This window comes from Pinus tabuliformis, chromosome 4_1, assembly GCF_031772625.1.
Source record: "Pinus tabuliformis cultivar Carrire ecotype Pingquan chromosome 4_1, CPIR1, whole genome shotgun sequence".
Taxonomy (NCBI): domain Eukaryota; kingdom Viridiplantae; phylum Streptophyta; class Pinopsida; order Pinales; family Pinaceae; genus Pinus; species Pinus tabuliformis.
In genome coordinates, this window is record NC_142303.1 from 926,784,253 (window position 1) to 926,806,453 (window position 22,201).

The window sequence follows — 22,201 nt, forward strand, 5'->3', positions numbered from 1 at the left end:
ATAAGAACCACTGCATATCTACAGTCTCTTGGAGCAGAAGTTTGGGGACTCGTAGAAGGAGGATACAAATTCCCATCAGCAACTCCTACAGATCCAGCAGAGAAAAAGCAATATGAGCTCAATGCCAAAGTAGTTAATGTCCTATTGAGTACTTTGACTCAATCAGAATTTATGAAGATCATGCATCTCAAATCAGTTAAGGAAATATGGGACAAAATCGTTACAAGCTACGAAGGAGATGATCAGGTAAAAATAGCGAAGCTTCAAACTCTCAGAATCCGGTATGAAACTCTTAAGATGCGAAGTAATGAAAGCGTAGCTAATTATTTCCTGCGTATGGATGAGATTGTGAATTGTATGAGGGATCTGGGTGAAGAATTTGAGGAAGTTGTCTTAGTTCAAAAGGTTTTGAGATCTCTGTCTACTAAATTTGATTCTAAAGTATCTGCCATAGAAGAAAAGGAGAATGTGCGGAAAATTACCATGTCACAGCTTCACGGGATCTTAACTGCTTTTGAAATGCGACAAGAGGTACCACCAGAGGCCGCATTCGAAGTGTCAGAGGAAGAAGATGAGGTAAATTTTGTCAAGAATCTTGAACGGGGAACTGGACGGTTCAAAGATAAGCTGCCTTTCAAATGTTTTCTATGTGGTAGAGTTGGTCACTATGCTGCTAGATGTCCTCATAACAAAGAAAGGATATATGAAGAAGATGGTAGAAGCTATTATTCCCATATTAAAAGTTCATTAAATGATAGTGAAGATATTAGAAGTCTCATGGCGCACAAGAAGAAGAATGCTTCATCCAATAATAGCGAGGATATTAAAAGTCTCATGGCACATGAAGAGAAGAATGCAGAAACTGAAGAAGCTGCCAAATTAAAAGAACTATTGGAAACAGAAACCAGGGTAAGGGAGAGATTGCAGGATATAGCAAAAGATCAGAGCACAACTATTCAGAGACTTGAATCAAAGATCCTCTCTCTAAAAGAAGATCTTGAAGATAAGAACATGAAGTGATCAAACTAAAGCGACAAGTGGAAGAAGGGAGAAAAGTTGAAGAAGACCTAAGGAAGCAGTATCTGAAAAAGGAAGAACAACATCAGGTTGAGGTAAATATCTTGAAAGGTAAACTAGAAGAAAAGGATAAGCTCTTACGATTTCAAGATAGTTCTAAAGTCTTGGATGATATTCTTAATAGTCAAAGATCTCCTGCTATCAAGACTGGTCTTGGTTTTCATGAATATGGTGAAGGTGAATCTAGTTCACAAGGTGAGGCAAGAAACTCTAATGAGAAATCTGAAATGCTCAAGGAACAACCAAGGAAAGAAATTCCTCAAGGAAGATCCTTTACTCCTAACTATGGACGTGATAGACGATTATTTCCTCCGCTGAATAATGTTGAATGTTATGTATGTCATAATCTTGGACATGTTGCAGCCAGATGCAGAAGTAGAATGGTTCAAGAAAGATCATCGCATCCCAAGTATTTCAGAGGGTATTGCTTTGCCTGCAATGCATATGGACACAAAGCAATTGATTGTGATAGAAGGAACATGAAAAATATAAGGTGTTATACATGCAACAACTATGGGCATAAAGCAAGGGAATGCAGGAGCAGATTTCAAAATTCAAGACAAGGGGACCATACATCATCACAGTTGCAGGAATTGAAGAAGACAGAGACAGAAAGGTGTGGGACAACTCAGTCAGCTGACATAACAGACACAGGGGAATCTGAAAGTGATGAGATTCAGTATTCCATCCTGCATACGCTGAAATAATGAAGACAAGTCGCGTATATACGCGAGTTACAGGCTGCAAAGTCGCGTATATGGAGAAAGGGCAGCAGAACAGACCCAGGTTCAGTCATGGTTGGCTCAGGCTCAGGGGGAGCAGAACAGACTCAGGAAATGGTTCAGACATGGTTGGCTCACACTCAGGGGGAGAATATTCTTCAAATAATGCATTGTTGGCATTATGGTTTGTTGATAAAGTCTATGAAGCTAAATGATACATCTTACTGTTTAGGAATGGGATTGCAGGCTGATGCTTATGGTACAGATCATGATGCTGTTGGTGGCTTTCATAAGTCTTGGTCTAGATATTTCGTCTCTATGTCATGTATCTCTTGTGATATCTCTTTTTATGGTGTCAAGGTCATGTAACGGCCTATGTTGGTTTCCCCACTATGTCTGGGATGAATGATGAATGTATGTTGAGTCTTTTGGTGATAGGAAGGTCTTCTATGATGTATAAGTCCTTGTTCTTCTTGAAGAACATCTTTTGCAGATCTTGCCTACAGTCAAGGGGAGCATGAACAGCACAATTCAGCAAGAGCAGGATGGATAGATTGGTACACTTTGGCATACACAAAGGGGGAGCACAGTTGGAGATTTCAGCAAGTACTCAGGGGGAGTATGGACAGCAGAAGGTATACCAAAGAAGAGAATATCTTGGTCCGCCCTTTGCCCTTGATGTCAAAGGGGGAGAGTGACTTGGTGTAGTGGTTGCCATCAAGTCCAAAGGGGGAGATTGTTGGCATTATGATTCAAGTGTTGTCCTTGATGGCAACTCACTCAGAGGTTGGTACAGATGCTCAGAAGGTGGTACAGGTAATGGCAACTTAATCAGAAGACAGATCCTAGTACAGCTTACCAAGGAAGTTCATACACGCAGGTTTGTTAAGCCCAAGTCGCGTGTACACGCAGGTTTGCTTCAGAAAAAGCGCGTGTATGTGGAAAAGTACCTTTGGTCCATGGCGGTTAGTCCTTGGAAGTTGTGCCTATGGTTTCGGACCATTGTGTCTCGACGGGCGTGTCGATCCCTAGTTTTGAAGTTGATGGTATTGTGTTTCTATGGTTTTGGCTCTTGGTATTGAACAAGGCCTAAGGCTATATAAGGAGAAGATCACTAGGCAAAGATAAGTGTGTGGGTGTCTGACGCAGTGAGAGGATCTGGTATTGCTGGTTATCTGTTCGGGACGCTTGGCAAGGGTCGGATCTGACAGCAAAGGCAGAAGTAATCATTTCTAGATCTGCACGCGGGTTGCCTTTGGAGAAAGCGCGTATACACGCGGTTTTGGTACAGTGAAGTAGCGTATGCATGATAAGGGTTGATATTTCAGGTTGTTGCTGATTCTGGTGGTTGTTGCAGAGTTCTAGATTCTGGTTTGGGTTCTGTGTTCTTGATGACAGGGTTTCAGTGATTCGGTATTGGGTTGTTTAATGAATTATGATGCAAGTATAAGTTGATGATTGTATTGCGGTAATGTTTGCTTTGTACTCTTGGATCCAGTCTGAAAATTGATGAAACGTGGTCCCTGAAGGTTGTAGGGTCAGCACCTACGTACTAGTAAATGGATCAGCTAGTACAAGAGCTGAGGGAGTTGTAGCTCCCTTCCAGAAGTAGTTGGAAAACGAAAGAGAGGGTTGTAGCCCTCTGCAGGTTGTAGCCTGCATACTGGTAAAGGACTGCACCAGTATATTGTAAAAGAAGTTTCTCATTAAAGAAGAAAGAGACGAATTGCAGCAGGTGGTTTTCACCCACATTGGGTTTCCACCTTATATCATGGTGTTCATGTGTGTGGCTCTTGTGTGATGTTCTGTTCTGTTATACTGCACCTGTTTACTGTTAAATTGCTTAATAATGTTCTGATGCATTTACTGAAGATAAGATTAACTGAATCATAAGATATCTGCATATACGCTAGTTGCTTTAGACACAGTCGCGTGTACACGCGGATTCACTTAACTGAAGTCGCGTATATGTTTCTGAGTATGAAATTGAAAAGGTTTTATTGATCTGATAATACTGATTCACCCCCCCCTCTCAGTATTATTTCCAACAAATCCTTGATGTTTGCTTGAAGCTTGACCCTGTTTTCTTAATGTTGTTGCTCTAATGTCTTTTGAGGAGGTTTCCTGAGGCTCAAATCTCTTTTCCTAATAAATTGAGACTGCTTTAAAAGCTACCATTAAGGGTTGTTCTCGGACCTATATCAAGGTCTCATTATGGACATGATTTCTAGTCATAGTATCTGTGACTAGGCTTAAATCTTATCTAAAGAAAGCAAAGATTTTTAAAGGGCATATATATTCCCTGATCTGGAGGTCTGTGGGCCTAATCTAATAGCCCTCACCAAGCCCAGTTATCTTTCAATCAAATCAGAATTCTGGGTTCAACATATCACAATTTAAGGGGGTCAAATCAAATCAACAGTGTTTTCTCAGAAGCCCGAATTTCTGTTTGGAAATATTCCTTCGATTCGTATAGAAAGCAACTATTCAACAAATTATGAGCTCTCGGCCTGAGTGAAGAAAGTATAATACTTTAGGATTTCTAAGTCTTCATCCTTGATTGAGAAGGAACCCTTACCTCTGCAAATTGAAGGACAAACAAGAAGCCAAGTATCAACTTCTGAAATTTTCTCCAACATTATTTGATCTATTTAATAAGTTTGATCAGAAGAAGGATGTTCCGAGCTTGGTCATACACTGGACATCATCCATCCTCAGTATTCGGCACTTAAGTTTTGTTTTATGAACTATGAAATCTAAGCACACTTATTGGTGCTTTGTAAAGGTCCGGTACATCTTGTAACACTTCAACTTTTGGAAGGCAGCTTGAAAAGCTACAGACTTCAAGCAGATATTGTCTTTGGTATGACTGAATCATACGCAAGACATGGCATTCAGGTTCAGATTTATGTATTATCATCCCAAACAAGTAAGTTGATTCACATTGTATAGTTATAAGAAGCCATATTGACATTACGTCTTCAGTATACAGTATTTTGGCATTTCATTTACAGTCAGGTTAACATTGGCATCATCTCACATACATACTTACAGTCAACATTAAGAGAAGTATTGGTATGACATACTTGCAGTCTGAGACAGTTATGGTATTTTGATAAATTACTGACGACAGTATCATATTGAAATTCTGATGTCAAGACTGGTTGTAGGTAGTGTAAGAGCCCTAATTTCGAAACTTAAGAGGGTTTAACAATAATTTGTTCATAAAATACCAGAATATGTAATTTAAATACAAAATTTAACAATTCATCTAATGAATACCAACTTGTCTGCATTGCCGCGAATCTTGTTTTGGTTTTGTTACCAAAACGACCAAAACCTCCCTATCGAACTGGGTACAACCTAGGTACTCAATCTCAGAATGCTTCCCAATTGGTGCAATCCGATCCCCCGTGCCCAAAAACTCCAATACAATCAAGACTCCTTCCTTCCTGTCTATACTCTGTGTTAAAATTGTTCTCATTCCTCCTTCCCAGATTTTTCTTCCTTTGCCTTCTTAAATAGAATTCCCCCCTACCCCCAAGTGGTGATTTCTCATGTTTGAGGTTCCTCTAGAGAGGGATAAGGGATAAGCTTAAATTTATAGATTGAGCCAACATATGTCATTTGGATCAGTGGTTGACAACATTCCTTTCTTTATAAAATATCTGCCTTATTTGAATTCATGTTTAAAACTCCTTGTCACTTTATATTATGATTATATATAATGGATTCTTCTTAGTTAGATTAGTTGGTATATTATAATTTCTCTTATTTTTTATTTTTATTTAATAACCTTATAATAATATTTTTCTATAATTCCTTTGTATATTTTATATAATTTGTATTTATTCAATTTATTTTTGTATTAGATATATTATATCCCCTTTTATATAATACATGTCTTTCCTTTGTATTTTGTATATATATATATATATATATATATATAGATGTGGCGATGGTACATACATTAAGGACCTCACTCATTATATTTAGTATTTTGTTAGTTATGTATTCACTTATAATTTTAGATATGGTGATGGTACATACATTAAGGACCTCACTCATTATATTTAGTATTATGTATTCACTTATAATTTTCCATAATTAATTCATTTATCTTTCACTTAGTAATTTCATAATAAGTTAATATGTATACTAGTGCAGTACACTCGATGCCTGCATATGTAGCTATCATATGCATGCTTCATATGAATGCTAATAATTGTGTTTTATCCGTAATTCGAGATGATCATTAACGATTAATATAATTTATGTTTTGAGCACTTATAGGTTCTCAAGTTTAATAGTCATACTTTGTCTCAGTTGTGTTCCTAAGCTATTCTAAAATCATTCTATCCGTCCTAATCTCTTCTGCTCCCATCTTATCTGTCGTCTACTGGAATATATCATGGCGTCAACTATACTGATCTAACTATTCATAAACCTCAAGGGTGATAACATTGACTATATCGACCTGAGTTTCCAATAGGCATTCAACGGTCATTATCACACATCTAGGGGAGCGTGATTCGCACAGTCCTTCCATGACTCTAGGTTTTGGAGGATAAACAATGGGCAATACCTCCACCCCTCCTAGTGGGACCAGGGTCAACACTCTATCATGAAATCTCATTGAGTCTTAATTGTACTGAAGTTTTTGTCATCACGTGGTCATTTTGGTAAGGATGCTATTTGCAATGTAAACACTTGTCCATATATTATAACATATGCATCAATATATATAAAATAAACAGTTTCTGTATAACTCATACATGTTATTATCTACAATATAACATACTTGGCCATGTCCTACTTATGTTATCAACTTTTATATTGAAATTATAATCATTCTTTTATTTCTATGTCATCAATCATATTGATATGCATAAATGAAACAAAATTATAGATATCTTAATTCATATCATAATTCATGATTTAGATTTTATAGCAAGGTTAATCAAGTATTGAACTTCATCTTGGTATCCATAATTCAGTAAGGTTAATTTAAATAATATATTTCATATTGGTATCAATGTACCAGTAGAATTAAGCAGATAACAGATATCATATTTCAGTAACATAAAAATTCACTTTTATATGTGATTATTCGAAAATATTTGAGTCTCTGATTTAAAGTAAAGTAAATATATACAAAACATGGCTTAAAGTTCTTCAAAATCAATACAAGTTGGGGTCTCTTTGACATATGATTTTTGTATCTTTTCAGGTAGCTGATCCAGGGTTAAATTTGTCCTGCTGGACCTTAACTTGGTCTACCAGACAGTTCCTGAGTTGTTGAACCTTACATTCCAGTGTACGTAATGATTCGACCGAAATGGTTCCATCGTCTGATACCTGCAGTTCCTTCCATTGAAGGTTATGAGATTTGTTAGCTATACAATGTCTTAATATAGATACGTGAAATACATTATGAACTTTATGCAAGTGGGATGGCAATGCAATACGATAGAATTTTAAATCGTCTAATAAATCGGGGTGACAACTTTGTCTATTTTCCGAATCGAATAGTGCTTTTATTAGGTCTGAATCGGACGAAAACTTGATCTCCTACTTCATAATTCCTATCTGTTCTATGTGCATTTGCATAACTCTTTTGTCTATCTTGTGCGTTTTTCAACTATTGTCTAATTTGTTTTACTTGTTCCTCCATTTCTTGAATTAATTTTGGTCCCACTATCACCTGGTGTTCTATCCTGTCCCAACTTAACGATGTCCTGCAAGGTCTGCCGTACTATGATTCAAATGGACGCATCCCAATTGAACTGTGATAATTATTATTGTATGCAAATTCAACTAAGGGTAAATGCTTTTCCCAGTGTGATTGCTGATCCATAACGTACATCCTCAACATATCTTCTAGTACTTGGTTCACCCTTTTTGTTTGCCCATCAGTCTCAGGATGATAAGCTGTACTTAAATTTAATTGAGTTCCTAAGGCTGATTGCATACAAGTCCAAAATATTGAAGTGAATCGTGAGTCTCTATCTGATATGATTTTCTTAGGTGTTGCATGAAATCTGATAATTTCATTTATAAATACCTGAGCTACGTCAACAACTTCGTAAACATCTCTTATGGGAATGAAATGGGCGCTTTTTGTCAATTTATCCACCACGATCAGAATGGCTTGTGCTTTTTTGAAGTAAGAGGTAGCCCGACGATAAAATCCATAGAAATTATCCCCCATTTGGTCATAGGAATGTCGTGAGGTTGTAGGAGACCTGCTGGGTGACAATGATCAACTTTCACTTGTTGACATTTAAGACATTTTACAACGAATTAAACAAAATCGCGTTTCATGCCTGCCCAAAAGAAGAGTTTCTTTGTATCAACATACATCTTCTTTACACTTGGATGTGCACAATACAATGCTCTGTGGGCTTCCTTAGGGATGGTGTCTCGGAGATTCCTATTATCAGGAATGTACATCCTTCCATGGAATTGCAAAATTCCATCATCTTTGAGTTCATATCCCTCAAATTTAGGTTCTTTTGACTTTTTACTATCAACGCTGGATCTTACTTTTAAATACCAGCTATCTCTTACGAGATGTTCTAGTACTCGCTGCCTTAAGTCTACTTTGATAGGTATGAGGGAAAATATCCGAGGTCTTCTACTTAAAGCATTTGCCACTACATTCTCTTTTCTTTTAATGTATGAAATTCCAAAGTCATACTCACTTAGGAATTCACTCCATCATCTTTGTCTAGCATTCAAGTCTTTTTGAGTAAACAAATACTGTAGACTTTGATGCTTGCTTTTGAGCATAAAGTTTCGCCCTACTAGATAGTGTTTCCATATCTTTAAAGCTAATACTACAATGACTAACTCTAAAATGTGAGTGGTGTAGAGTTCTTCATGAGGCTTTAACTTTCTTGAGGCATACGCTATTACTCCTCTATCTTGCATTAATACTGCACCTAATCCTTGCTTGGATGCATCAGCACACAGTAAAATCTTTGTCCATATCAGGGACTTGTAAGATTGGTGCACTAGTCAATAATCTTTTAAGTTCAGAGAATGCTTTATTACATTCCTCAGTGCATTCATACCTAACTCCTTTATGCTGGAGGGTTGTAATAGGTTTTGCAATTTTGGAGAATCCTTCTACAAACCTTCGGTAGTAGCCAGCTAAATCCATAAAGCTTCACACTTCATGTGCAATTTTTGGTATCGGCCATTCCATGATTGCCTTTACCTTCTCAGGATCTACTGAGATCTCTTCACCAAATATAATATGACCCAAGTAATGGATCTTTTTCTGAAAGAAGGAACACTTGGATAACTTTCGATATAACTGGTGTTCTCTGAGGCAATATAATACTATCCACAAATGTTCTTCATGCTCCTTCTCATTTTTGGAATAGATGAGAATATCGTCTAAAAAGACTTGTACAAATTGATCGAGATATTTGCGGAAAACACTATTCATAAGGTTCGGGAATACTACTGGTGCATTGGTCAATCCAAATGGTACCACAGTGAACTCATAATGCCCAAAACGTGTTTGAAATGCAGACTTAGAAATATTGCTTTCCTTAATTCTTAATTGATGATAACTTAATCATAAATCAATTTTTGAAAATACAACAACTCTTTTCATTTGGTCATAGAGGTCATTGATTCGAGACATTGGATACTGATTCTTTACTGTAGCTTGATTTAAGTCTCGATAGTCTATGCATAACCGTAAAGAACCATCCTTCTTCTTGACAAAAATTATAGGAGTACCCCAAGGTGAAAAACCGGGTTGAATGTGTCCTATATCCAATAGTTCTTTCAATTGAATTTGCAATTCTTGAAGTTCTGGAGCTGTCATTTTGTAAGGTGTTTCAAAGATTGGTTCTATACCATGTTTTAATTCTATTATGAGATCCAACTCTTTTTCGGGAGGTAATCCTGGTAGTTCCTTTGGAAAAGCATCCAGAAATTCAGCTAATACCGGATATTGTTCTAGGGACGGTCTTTTTTCTTTGCTTACTTCTTGAACTGCATATGCCTGACAACCTTTCCTTAAGCAACACTTCATTTGCATTATTGAGATGAAGCTTAAAGATACCTTGGATTTGGATCGTCTCTCCTTCATCATTTATACAGAGAATTCTTTTTCCATAGCAGTCTACCCAAGCTTGATGAGCTTCTAACATATCCATACCTATGACGAGGTCACAAGTTCCTAGGGCTGTGACATAAATTTTTAATTTAGTCGAACAGATACCTAAATCAATTTTACATTCCTCCACACTTGAATCTACGGATTGAAGTTCTCTTAAAGCCATTTCTACCTGTCTGAAATCATTTTGTTTGTAGGCTGCCAACCCACATTGATTTAATGCATATGACAAAATGAAACTATCAGTGGCACCAACATCAAATAAGATTTTGAGTTTTATGCCGTTAATAATCCCCGAAGATTCCACTACAGTGGACTGATGTGCTACTTGGTTATTGCTGACTACATCATGGATTTTATGATTGCCTTGGGTATTTGATGATGCCTCTTTCCTTGTTCTATGCATTATAATTGACGAAGCTTCCGGACAATCACATTGGAAATGTGGTCATCCACATCCCCAACAATTAACTTGGGTCGGTCCCCTTGAATCATATTGAGAGTTTTTAGACAAAGAGCTCCATCCTCTTATGCCACTTCCTCTCGCATTTCTTCCTCTATTAGCAGTTCCAAAGATTTCCATGGACTTGTGTTTGATGATTCAACAACTATAGTATTAACTGCGATGGGAGCTATAGTAAAGCCTGAAATTATGGTTTTCATCTATATCAATCATATATTAATCACAAATCACAAGTTTCATCTACATGGTTTTCATCTATATGATATATCAATCATATATTAATCACAAATCACAAGTTTCATCTACATCAACCATATGTAAATCATAAAAAGTTCATTACTACATGTATAAAATTAAACAACTTCACATACCTGGTTTCTCTTGGTTGACGAAGTCGATCCATGGTTGAATCATGAATTCAGTCTTGAGCTTCCGCTTCCAAATTGATTGATTCCTCCCATTGAATTTGGGTTTGGGAGCCGGAGAGGCAGTGTCACAGATTGGCTGGGAGGAATTAGTCTGTTTGGAAGCTAAAGCTCAAGATTGGATTCAGGATTCAACCATGGATCGACTTCGTCAACCAGGAGAAACCAAGTATGTGAAGTTGTTTAATTTTAACAAGGTATGTGAAGTTGTTTAATTTTATAGTCAAAATCTGGTGAAACAGTCAACTTGCGGTCAGCGCTAGCTGCAGTCAACACTGGTTAAAGTCAACATATTGCCTCAATTTTTGTGCCCAGAAATGCGGCCTGCTGGGAAAAAAATTCTCCACCAAAAATCGCAGTCAAACAAGTCAATGTTGTTGGTCAATGCTTAGTAAAACTGTCCCTGAATTTCGGTCAACACAGTCAACGCCCAAAATAGAAAGTCCGTCGTCCTTTCTTTCGCATGTGTGAAGAGACATGCTGCCCAGAAATGCGTACCCAATCAATGAGGATAAAGAGAGATGTGTGAAGATGAGTGTGTCCAAATGAGGCTAAGTCAACTTCTATTTATATGCAATTTTGAGGATGAATAGACGTGACTGTTGGGCTTCTGAGCCTACATAAGTTTGCTGACCGACCTTGACAATTTGTCCATAATCAAAATAAATTCATAACTTCATTTGTACATGTCAGAATCGGATGATCTCTAGATCAATCCTACACCTTTCAGAGAGAAGAATCTAGGAAAAATATCAGCGGTCATAAATAAGATGATCCATGTGGAGTTTGGCCCTAGTAGCCAATTTTAATTGTGATGGTTATTCGTGATTGAACAAAACTTGGATGTTTTTGGAAGAAAGTGCTAAGGCTGAGTTTGACGTTGTTGAAAAGTTGAAGTAAAGCTTACAGATAGATGTGTTTGATATGATAATAATCTAAGCAACATCTGAATGATTGAGTGAAGCGAACAAATTTCCTTCTATAAATTAATTACTCCAAAAGACTTGGAATATCAAGATATCCATTAAGGATATAAATATTATATTAAATGTATGAATAAGAATGATAATTGATGAGAATGATTTACAATGAGAATGAGAGGCTTGCTTATATATCAAGCAAGTGTCTCTTCATGAAGAGTCATGTCTCATTTAGACATGCCTCTTCAACCTAATTACTACTTAACTAATTATTTATGATTATTATCATTTACATTATATTTATATTATTTATATATTTTATTCATTACATTGCCTCCTTCCTCAAAAAGCTTTATCCTCAAAGCTTGTCGATGAAAAAAGGCTTGATCTCTTTTTCGGCTTTGAAAGTCTTTCTCTCTTGGAACAGTCATCTTCGTCGATACAAGCTGATATGATCTTCTTAGTGACAAACAGAATTGTCGCACTGAGAAGGGATCAGACCATCCCAAATTAATTTTCTGTATAGTATTCTGATCACTGGAATTTTGTAATGACTTGTCAGCGTAAGACGGGATGGATGTTACGTCATTATTCTCTGAAACATTAATTTGCTGTCTTTGGTTTGAATGGCACTGATACGTAGCTTGGTTGATTTGTCTACTCTCGTGATTCGGATGCCGATATAAAGCTTTTAGATTTTCTTTTGGTGAAGATGTTGTTAAATTGGTTATGGAACATTCACTTGGGATGTCCATTGTCTGAACTGCAACATTTAAGTGTGTCGTTTCTTCCACTGACTTGTCTTCTTGAGTTGTCATATACACTGGATCAGTATTCGTTCCCTTATTTTCAACTTGAACTGTTGTGACTGGAGATTTCAATACTTCTTCTTGAGTGACTTGTTCCAACTTATCTTATAATGCTTTCTTATCCTCCTTAAGTTTCTTAGTTTGATTGAGCAAACTTTGATTATGGTTTCTCAGACGTAAAATTTCTTCAGTTTCTGATTTATCAACCTTATTTTCAGTGTTTTGAATTTTAAGATTTTTATCTTTTAGATCTTCGATTTGTTCTAATAAATTTTTATCAAGGTTCTTTAAATGCAAAGCTTCCTCTTCTTGTTCTCATAAGTGCTTCTTGAGTTCTTTATTTGTGACCTTAGCCTTCTTCAATTGTGCAAGTAACTTTTCGATGTGGTCCTTGAGACGAGAATTTTCTTCGTCCTTTTCCATTATTTATTTGTAATGCATATCCACAAGTCCAGCATATTGTTGCTTAAGTATTGTGATTTCTTGTTTTGGAATTGTTTTTGTTCATTTTTTAGAGATTCCATTTTCTTCACTTCTTTTATCTTCCTTTTTCTTTTTCTTTTTCAACAATTTATTTATTTATTTATTTTTCTATATATATATTTTTAAATTTTTATATGTTATATTCTCTCTCCTCTTTCTTCTTCTTCCTTTTTTTTATAATTTCTAATATTAATATTAATATATATATATATATATATTTCAAATATTCTCCTCTTTTTTTTTCACTCTTTTAATAATTTTTTTATATAATAATAATAATTTTTTTTTTGTTCGTTTATTTTATTATATATATTATATAATTTTAATTTATATATATTATAAAGTTATAATTATATAAAATTTATATATACTTTTTTGAGACCCGCTTTTACTTTTATATGTAACTATATAAGGCTTATATAATATCCCTTTTTATAATTATAATAATATTTTTTTCTCAAAAAATTTGGATGAGACGTGACTCTTGGTACGGTCACAATCTTTAGATTTGAACGATTAAAATTATTTAGATCACACCTTTTTTCTCCAATGTTATCCAAATATCTTTTACTTTTAAATTACCATAGGCAATTACCATGGGTTGTTTCTAAAACCTCGGTTAATGTTCTCCACGTAAATTGTAAAACTTACCATTGGTTTGTAAAACCACAGGCAATTACCATTGGTTTCTAAAATACTATGGGCAATTACCATGGGTTGTTTATAAAACCTCGGTTAATTTTCTCCACGTAATATGTAAAACTTACCACTAGTTTCTAAAACCACAGGTAATTACCATTGGTTTCTAAAACCACGGGCTTCTCCACGTAAAAAGTCTTAAATATACTTGAAAAGATTCCCGCTTATCTTTATTATGCACTTTTTATCAATAATGTAAAACCTTTTATATATATATATATATTTCACTTTTTTTGTTTGTTTGTTCAAAATATATTATTTCCTTTCCTCTTTTTTTTTTATATACCCTTCTTCTTTATTCTTTATTATTATTATTATTTTTTTAAATAGTAGCAAATGGCCAAAGTCCTAAAAAATGGAGAATCTCCCAATGTGTGGCGAAACGCTTCAATTATGACAGCAATAGGGCTGATGATAGGTTGATAGCCAAAGGCCTGGTGATTAGCCAAACGTGGCTCTAATACCAAATGAAGCGAACAAAGTTCCTTTTATAAATTAATTACTCCAAAAGACTTGGAATATCAAGATATCCATTAAGGATATAAATATTATATTAAATGTATGAATAAGAATGATAATTGATGAGAATGATTTACAATGAGAATGAGAGGCTTGCTTATATATCAAGCGTCTCTTCATGAAGAGTCATGTCTCATTTAGACATGCCTCTTCAACCTAATTACTACTTAACTAATTATTATTTATGATTATTATCATTTACATTATATTTATATTATTTATATATTTTATTTGCTACTTTGCCTCCTTCCTCAAAAAGTTTTATCCTCAAAGCTTGTCGATAAAAAAAGGCTTGATCTCTTTTTTGGCTTTGAAAGTCTTTCTCTCTTGGAACAGTCATCTTCTTCGATACATGCTGATATGATCTTCTTAGTGACAAACAGAATTGTCGCACTGAGAAGGGATCAGACCATCCCAGATTAATTTTCTGTATAGTATTCTGATCACTGGAATTTTGTAACTACTTGTCAGCGTAAGATGGGATGGATGTTATGTCATTATTCTCTGAAACATTAATTTGCTGTCTTTGGTTTGAATGGTCCTGATACGTAGCTTGGTTGATTTGTCTACTCTCGTGATTCGGATGCTGACATAAAGTTTTTAGATTTTCTTTTGGTGAAGATGTTGTTAAATTGGTTATGGAACATTCACTTGGGATGCCCATTGTCTGAACTGCAACATCTAAGTGTGTCGTTTCTTCTTGAGCTGTCATGCTCACTGGATCGGTATTCGTTCCCTTATTTTCAACTTGAACTGTTGTGACTGGAGATTTCAATACTTTTTCTTGAGTGACTAGTTCCAACTTATCTTTTAATGCTTTCTTATCCTCCTTAAGTTTCTTAGTTTGATTGAGCAGACTTTGATTATGGTTTCTCAGACGTAAAATTTCTTCGGTTTCTGATTTATCAACCTTATTTTCAGTGTTGAATTTTAAGATTTTCATCTTTTAGATATTTGATTTGTTTTGATAAATTTTTATTAAGGTTTTTTAAACGCAAATCTTCCTCTTCTTGTTCTGATAAGTGCTTCTTGAGTTCTTTCTTTGTGACCGTAGCCTTCTTCACTTGTGCAAGTAATTTTTCGACGTGGTCCTTGAGACGAGAATTTTCTTCGTCCTTTTCCATTATTTCTTTGTAATGCATATCCACAAGTCCAACATATGGTTGCTTAAGTATTGTGATTTCTTGTTTTACATCTCGTTGGAATCGTTTTTGTTCATTTCTTAGAGATTCCATTTTTTTTCACTTCTTTTTTTTTTTCTTTTTCAACAATTTATTTATTTATTTTTCTATATATATATATTTTAAATTTTTATATGTTATATTCTCTCTCCTCTTTCTTCTTCTTCCTTTTTTTTATAATTTCTAATATTAATATATATATATTTCAAATATTCTCTTTTTTTTTTTTTTTCACTCTCTTAATAATTTTTTTTATATGATAATAATTTTTTTATATATATAATTATAAATTATATATATTATATTATTTTAATTTATATATATTATAAAATTATAATTATATAAAATCTATATATACTTTTTTGAGACCCACTTTTCCTTTTATATGTAACTATATAAGGCTTATATAGTATCCCTTTTTATAATTGTAATAATATTTTTTTGTCCTTATAAAATTTGGATGAGACGTGACTCTTGGTACGGTCACAATCTTTAGATTTGAACGATTAAAATTATTTAGATCACACCTTTTTTCTCCAATGTTATCAAAATATCTTTTACTTTTAAAATACCGTGGGCAATTACCATTGGTTTCTAAAACCACTGGCTTCTCCACGTAAAAAGTCTTAAATATACTTGAAAAGATTCCCGCTTATCTTTATTATGCATTTTTTATCAATAATGTAAAACCTTTATATATATATATTTTTCTCTTTTTTTTTTGTTTGTTCAGAATATATTATTTCCTTTCCTCTTTTTTTTTTTTCATATACCCTTCCTCTTTATTCTTTATTATTATTATTATTATTTTTAAATAGTAGCAAATGGCCAAAGACCTAAAAAATGGAGAATCTCCCAATGTGTGGCGAAACGCTTCAATTATGACAGCAACAGGGTTGATGATAGGTTGATAGCCAAAGGCTTGGTGATCAGCCAAACATGGCTCTGATACCAAATGAAGCGAACAAAGTTCCTTTTATAAATTAATTACTCCAAAAGACTTGGAATATCAAGATATCCATTAAGGATATAAATATTATATTAAATGTATGAATAAGAATGATAATTGATGAGAATGATTTACAATGAGAATGAGAGGCTTGCTTCTGAAGAGTCATGTCTCATTTAGACATGCCTCTTCAACTTAATTACTACTTAACTAATTATTATTTATGATTATTATCATTTACATTATATTTATATTATTTATATATTTTATTTGTTACATTAAGAACCCCGAAGGTTTGTGTTAAATATGAATAGTAAAAGTTTATTACTAATTGGAGTTGTGTTTGTGCAGATCTCTCCATAAGAAGGTTGAATGTTTGAAGCATGCTCGGATTGGTGGATATATCTGGTTTAATTGATGAGGAGAGATGAAGCATCTTGGGGTGACTAGATGCTTGGGAGGGATGCATTGGTTTTGGAGCTCTGACCTTGGATACGCACCTAGATCATTGAGTTGGTGTTAGGGGCTAAATCGTGATGGTACCTATAGAGGCTAAAGCTTGGAACACACCTTAGTCCCACCCGGTTAGATACCTTGGTCAGGTATCTAATTTGTAACATTGCTTGTGCTATGACTCTTCATAGAGTATATCATTTTGAGATCTTCCATGTACCTTTGTATATATGTAATTATGAATACCTCCCTAGTTAAGAGGGAGTGTTAAAGAATGTAACTAGTGTCGGTCTTCATAATTGTACTTGTCAAAAGAAAAGTTATTGTAAAAAGGAAAATATTATTGAAGCATGAGTTTCATGCTCTTTCATTTATTTTCTAAGTCATAGCCTCCATTGAAGGCTTCAAGGTTTGTCAAGAGTCAAGAGAGTCATTGTCACATTTATTAGACCATTCTTGGGCTTTTGTATCATGTAAATAAATTTATTTTTGAGTCAAAGAAGTCATTTTGTCCCTCCTCACCAAGTCGGCTCTGTCCTGGAGAAGTCGACCTTATTGGAGGCAATTCGACTTCATGGAAGCAATATGAATAGAGGGAGCTCGATTCATTTGGAGACACACACACACAAGTTCGATCTTCATGGAGAAAGAGGGCAAAAAAGGAGAGCGAAGTGCAAGAGAAGAAGACCTAATCAAAGAAAGAAGAAAATCAAAGTTTTTTGGGCATCTCTCTCACACGTGCGAAGTCTGCTAGGGTTTCTGGATTGAAGTTGGGGGCCGAAATTCTGAAGCTGGGGGTCAAAATTCTAGATTGAAGCTGCATTTGAAGCACTGACACTTGGAAACTTTGGCAGAGATCATCTACTAGAAGGAAGGGCTGACTTAGTGATTGGAGGAGGTCTGTGTCTAGGTCTAAAGGGTCTTGGATTGTCTCATCTTGATTTGAATCTACTAATGGAAGAGTTGGACATGGTTTTCCCCTGGTTGAGTGCTTACATCTTGTGTCCCTTGTTGTGATCTTCATTGTTTGGCATTTGTCTTGATGAAAAGGAACATAATAAATTAAAAGAAGAACTAATAAGAAGAAAGAACAATCACATGACAATGTTAAAGTCTAAGCGAAATCTACCTAAAGAACCTAATCCATATGATGCCCTAGATTTCTCAACAACCCCAGAAAGGGGGGTGCTTTTGAGCACCCCCAAATTCTTTCTTGTGATGGCTTGAAAAATGAAAAATATATATATATATATATAACCCTACTTCATTTTCTTTTTTATTTACCTTCCAAATTCTTTCTTGTGATGGCTTGAAAAATGAAAAAAAAAAACAATATGAAAAAAACCCTACTTCACTTTCTTTTTTATTTACCTTTTATTCACTTCACTCCTTGATTTTCATTTTATTTTCAATGTTCATTATCCATTGAAATTTTTCAGTTTTAACTTTTGAGCCTTGATTGTAGATACTGATGACCTCAAAATGAGTCTTTGACTTGTCACTTTTTAAAATTTTGACTGAGTAATTTCAAGTTACTATTTCAAACCTTGGTATCTACTATTTTTCTTAGTAATAATTAGATTTCAAATGATGAATTTAAATCAGTGTATCCTTTAAAAAAAAATTAAATCAGTGTATTAATACTTTACTATTTCTGTTTCATCCATGGTTTATGAATCAATGTATTTCATTATGGAATTTGAATCTAAATCATGTTTATATTATTTACAATTTTGAATTTAGGACTAGTTTACTGTGTACTATTTATAGTGCACAATGATGAATTTGCATGGGATAAATTCTTATTGTTGGGATTTTATTATTATTGTTTTTATTGTTAGAGATGCGACCCAGACCCCCAACCCTTTGTTGATGTGAGTAGCATCAGATGGTCTTCTACAATTCCTTGGTGTCTTAGCATGTGGAAGACATTATTTACCCCTTCTAGTGATTTACGTCTTCTTTCCTAAGTTTAACTTAGGAAAAGTACATTAATTAAAGTAAAAAATTATTGTGGCTATTGGGTTATTTTGTAAAGATAAATAATTTAATTATTTAAGTGACTTAGAAATAATCTCAATCGTTGATATTCAAGATGTTTCTAGAAGGAAGATTCAAGAGCTCTCTAGAAGGAAGATTCAAGATGTTTCTAGAGGGGAGATTGGGGTTAGAGATTTGGACTCAATGAAGATTGTAAGTGGAGGCTAGTGATGGAGGTGAAGGCACAACGAAAACACACGTGTGAGTGAGTCATCACGAGAGAGAGAGCGATTTTCTTTGCATTACAATTGGCCGAGTGACCATTACGCAGAGGAAGAGAAGTGTGAGTGGGATTGAGCAAATCTGGGAGGGCTGAATTGGAGGAGATTGTAGGGCTGAGTTGCCGGAAGGAGATCGAGCTTGTCTGGAGGAGGTCGAGTTACTAGAGTGTTGGGGTTTTTCTAGTGTGCATTAGTGGTAGGGCGCAGATCGAGTTGTTGGAGGGCACAAATTTGATTGCTGGAGGCCAATTTCTTCATAGCGATTTCATCTAGAGGCAGATTTCCTCAAGGCCGATTTACCTGGGCCAAATTCATTCTAAGGAAGCCAAGTTGCAGGTTCCAGATTGTATTTCTCCTTGTATCCCTGTAGGTCGGAAAACCCAGATTTTCTAGATAATGAAATGACGGAGAACTTTTTGTGGGTTAATTATTTTTTGCAATGTGTGATTGATCTCTTTGGTTGATTTCCGCTGCATATTTTTAATTCTAGAAGTTAAAGCTGCCAATGATTTAATTTTTTGGTGATTTAGTTATTGTTTGGGTAAATAAATAATTAACTAGGGATAAATTAAATTGCCGTGAGAAAATAAATCTAGCTGGTATTAGAAATTTAACACGCTCTGGGAATTTTCCAAAATTTGGTGGTGCTTCCATGTCCCTCATGAGCATTGTTCCGCTTCCATGTTCTCCCATCATGGAAACTTGGTGGAACATTGATATTTATTCTTATTTTCTGATATGGCAGGCTTGCATAAGGGAATATTTTTCAGAGAACTAGCTTTATTGCAGCATTAAGTGGAGAAAGTGTATCAGCCATATTTTTGTTGCCGCTGCCTTGCAAGTGCAGATTCCAGAATTGAAGCAAATATTTTGATTCCACATTATGGAAAAAAATCACTGACAAATGTAAAGGAACAGTGCTGGAATTGAAAAATCTTAGCTTATGCAAGACAAAGGAGGTTGGCTTGACTGACCACTTTTGACTGGTGTACCAACCAGCCCCTTGGTCTGAGTTGATGTGCTGGCCTATCAACTTGGTTGGTTTGACCGGCTCCAAGTTGGATTGTGCCAACTTTTAAAACTAGTGTACTTGCCATAATTAGCAGTGTTAAGTAGAGACACGCCCCAAAAAGCAGTCTAGCTCCAAAAAAGTAGGAAAGTTTGAAAATGAAGAGAACAATGGTGAGATTGCTACCAAATATAGCGAGTTTAAAAATAGACACTCCCAAAAATAACATTTCAGATACGATTGAAACAGTCTCATTTGACTCAATTTTTTGCAAGGAACCCAAACATGTTCTTATAATCAATATGCAAGCATTAAAATCCAAATTGCTTAAAATAGTGATGTTGTGAAAGTGTTTGTATGTCACCCAAAACTAGCTCATTCACATCATGAGCTTGCAAGGACCAAGAATATGTATATATCTCTAACATGTGGACCTTGAAACTCTTATCTTCTAGAAAATAAGAGATCTACTAAAAATAGCGAGTTTTGATGAAACTGACTTTGTAGCAAGAATTGATCACTGTGATGATCTGGGTGCATATGATGGAATTTAGCTGATCTTAACCCTCAAGTTGCACAGGAAATTTTGGTGTTAACAACACACTAGTTAATCACTCAAGTTGTCTAAAACGATGAAAGCACAATTATTTTAATTTGGTTTCAGTGGATCACTGGCAGATGGAAATCGTCAGGAGATTTATCTGTACTCTACCTCACTAGGTCAGTCACCTCTTGCTTCCATTCTGTGTTGGCCATTCGAGGTGCTAAGTATTGTGTTGATTGCCCAACGTTGGGCAAAGATGAGACCAAACCATTCAGACACCACATTTGCTCCTCTTTTGTAACATGATGACCCACTTTCACAAGGACACAAAGGTGTACTCTGGTGCAAGTCTGCCTTCCTATCCAAGTCAGGCAACCAAAAAGTTAAAACCCATTACAAGCTTCTTCTCTTCAGCTTCAAATGTGAAGAATGCTTCAACTGAGTGCCTCCATTTTCCTTCCAAGATCGCCCGACCAACTTGGGCACTCCCCAGAGCACATTATTAGGTGTTGCATTGGTACTTTCACAGTGATTGATGCAGATGAAGATGTTTCTGTTCATTCTGCTACATCTACCTCTATACTAATGCTGAGTAGTGGCTCTCATTTCTAGGATTGACCCTCTTGTGTCACCCTTTGATATCCTTTTCTTGTATTTTCTTTTGTATCGCATTCTCTTTTAGCTCTTAGGAGTTGCTTTGGCACTCCCAAGACCTATTCTTTTTGTCACCTGTAAACATTAATAAATATCTGGTCTTATCTATCTACCTTCAGGATCTAAATCTAGGTGGTAGCACAGTGTTAGCGGCAATTGAAGATTCTTTTGGGACACAAAAAGCTAAGCTGAGAGAAATGTACAACAGCAAGGGTGACCTTGGTAAGGATGTTCATTGGTTATGTTCTATGGATGGTAATACAATACTAGTTAATAGCTTGCCAAATTATGGCTGTTGTATCTTTTAGTTTTCTAATGAATAGATATGTCTTTGTCTAATTATAACTGCTTTTGCAAGGTGACGTGGCTCAAGCATGTCGACAAACACAATCCTTGCTCACAATTCCACGTCCTCTCTTAATTCGTCAAGTTTTCACTGCTTTACAACAAATAAGGTATGAAAAGTATATTTATTCCCTACTTGAAAATTTCAATTGTGCTATCATAAAAGGCTAAAACCTGTCGTATGCCATTTTATAAAGCGATGCATAAATTTATGATTTCTAATCATCTAAGGTCTTGTTAATTACCTACGGACTATGCATTTGTTTAAGTTTATTCAAACTGATTAAGGGTTGGATGCCATCTGTGCTATCATTATGAATGCGTGGCTTGAGTTTACATGGCATGGATTGCAAGCTGCAAATTTTAAATAGAACATTCACTGGGTATTGAAAGGGAAACCTTTCACTACTTTTAGAGATTCAGGTATGTTATACCTGTAGAGGACTCTAGAGACATTTTTTAAAGAACCTTTTTGTAAAATCTCTTTTTCGATGCACTTTTTACTATGACCAGCTTAGTGCTTCATCAGGGATCGCTATCAGAACTCTACA

At 35.2% G+C, this 22,201-nt stretch overlaps 1 protein-coding gene across 1 annotated transcript in view; it reads left to right on the forward strand.

Annotated features, from left to right (window-relative positions):
- Positions 1-22,201, forward strand: part of LOC149179194 (uncharacterized) — a 438,072-nt gene that overhangs the window by 89,827 nt on the left and 326,044 nt on the right. Inside the window, exons 8-9 of the mRNA XM_089422378.1 lie at positions 21,425-21,527; positions 21,664-21,760. Coding sequence (XP_089278504.1) covers positions 21,425-21,527; positions 21,664-21,760 — 200 coding nt within the window. The remainder of the gene's footprint in view (positions 1-21,424; positions 21,528-21,663; positions 21,761-22,201) is intronic.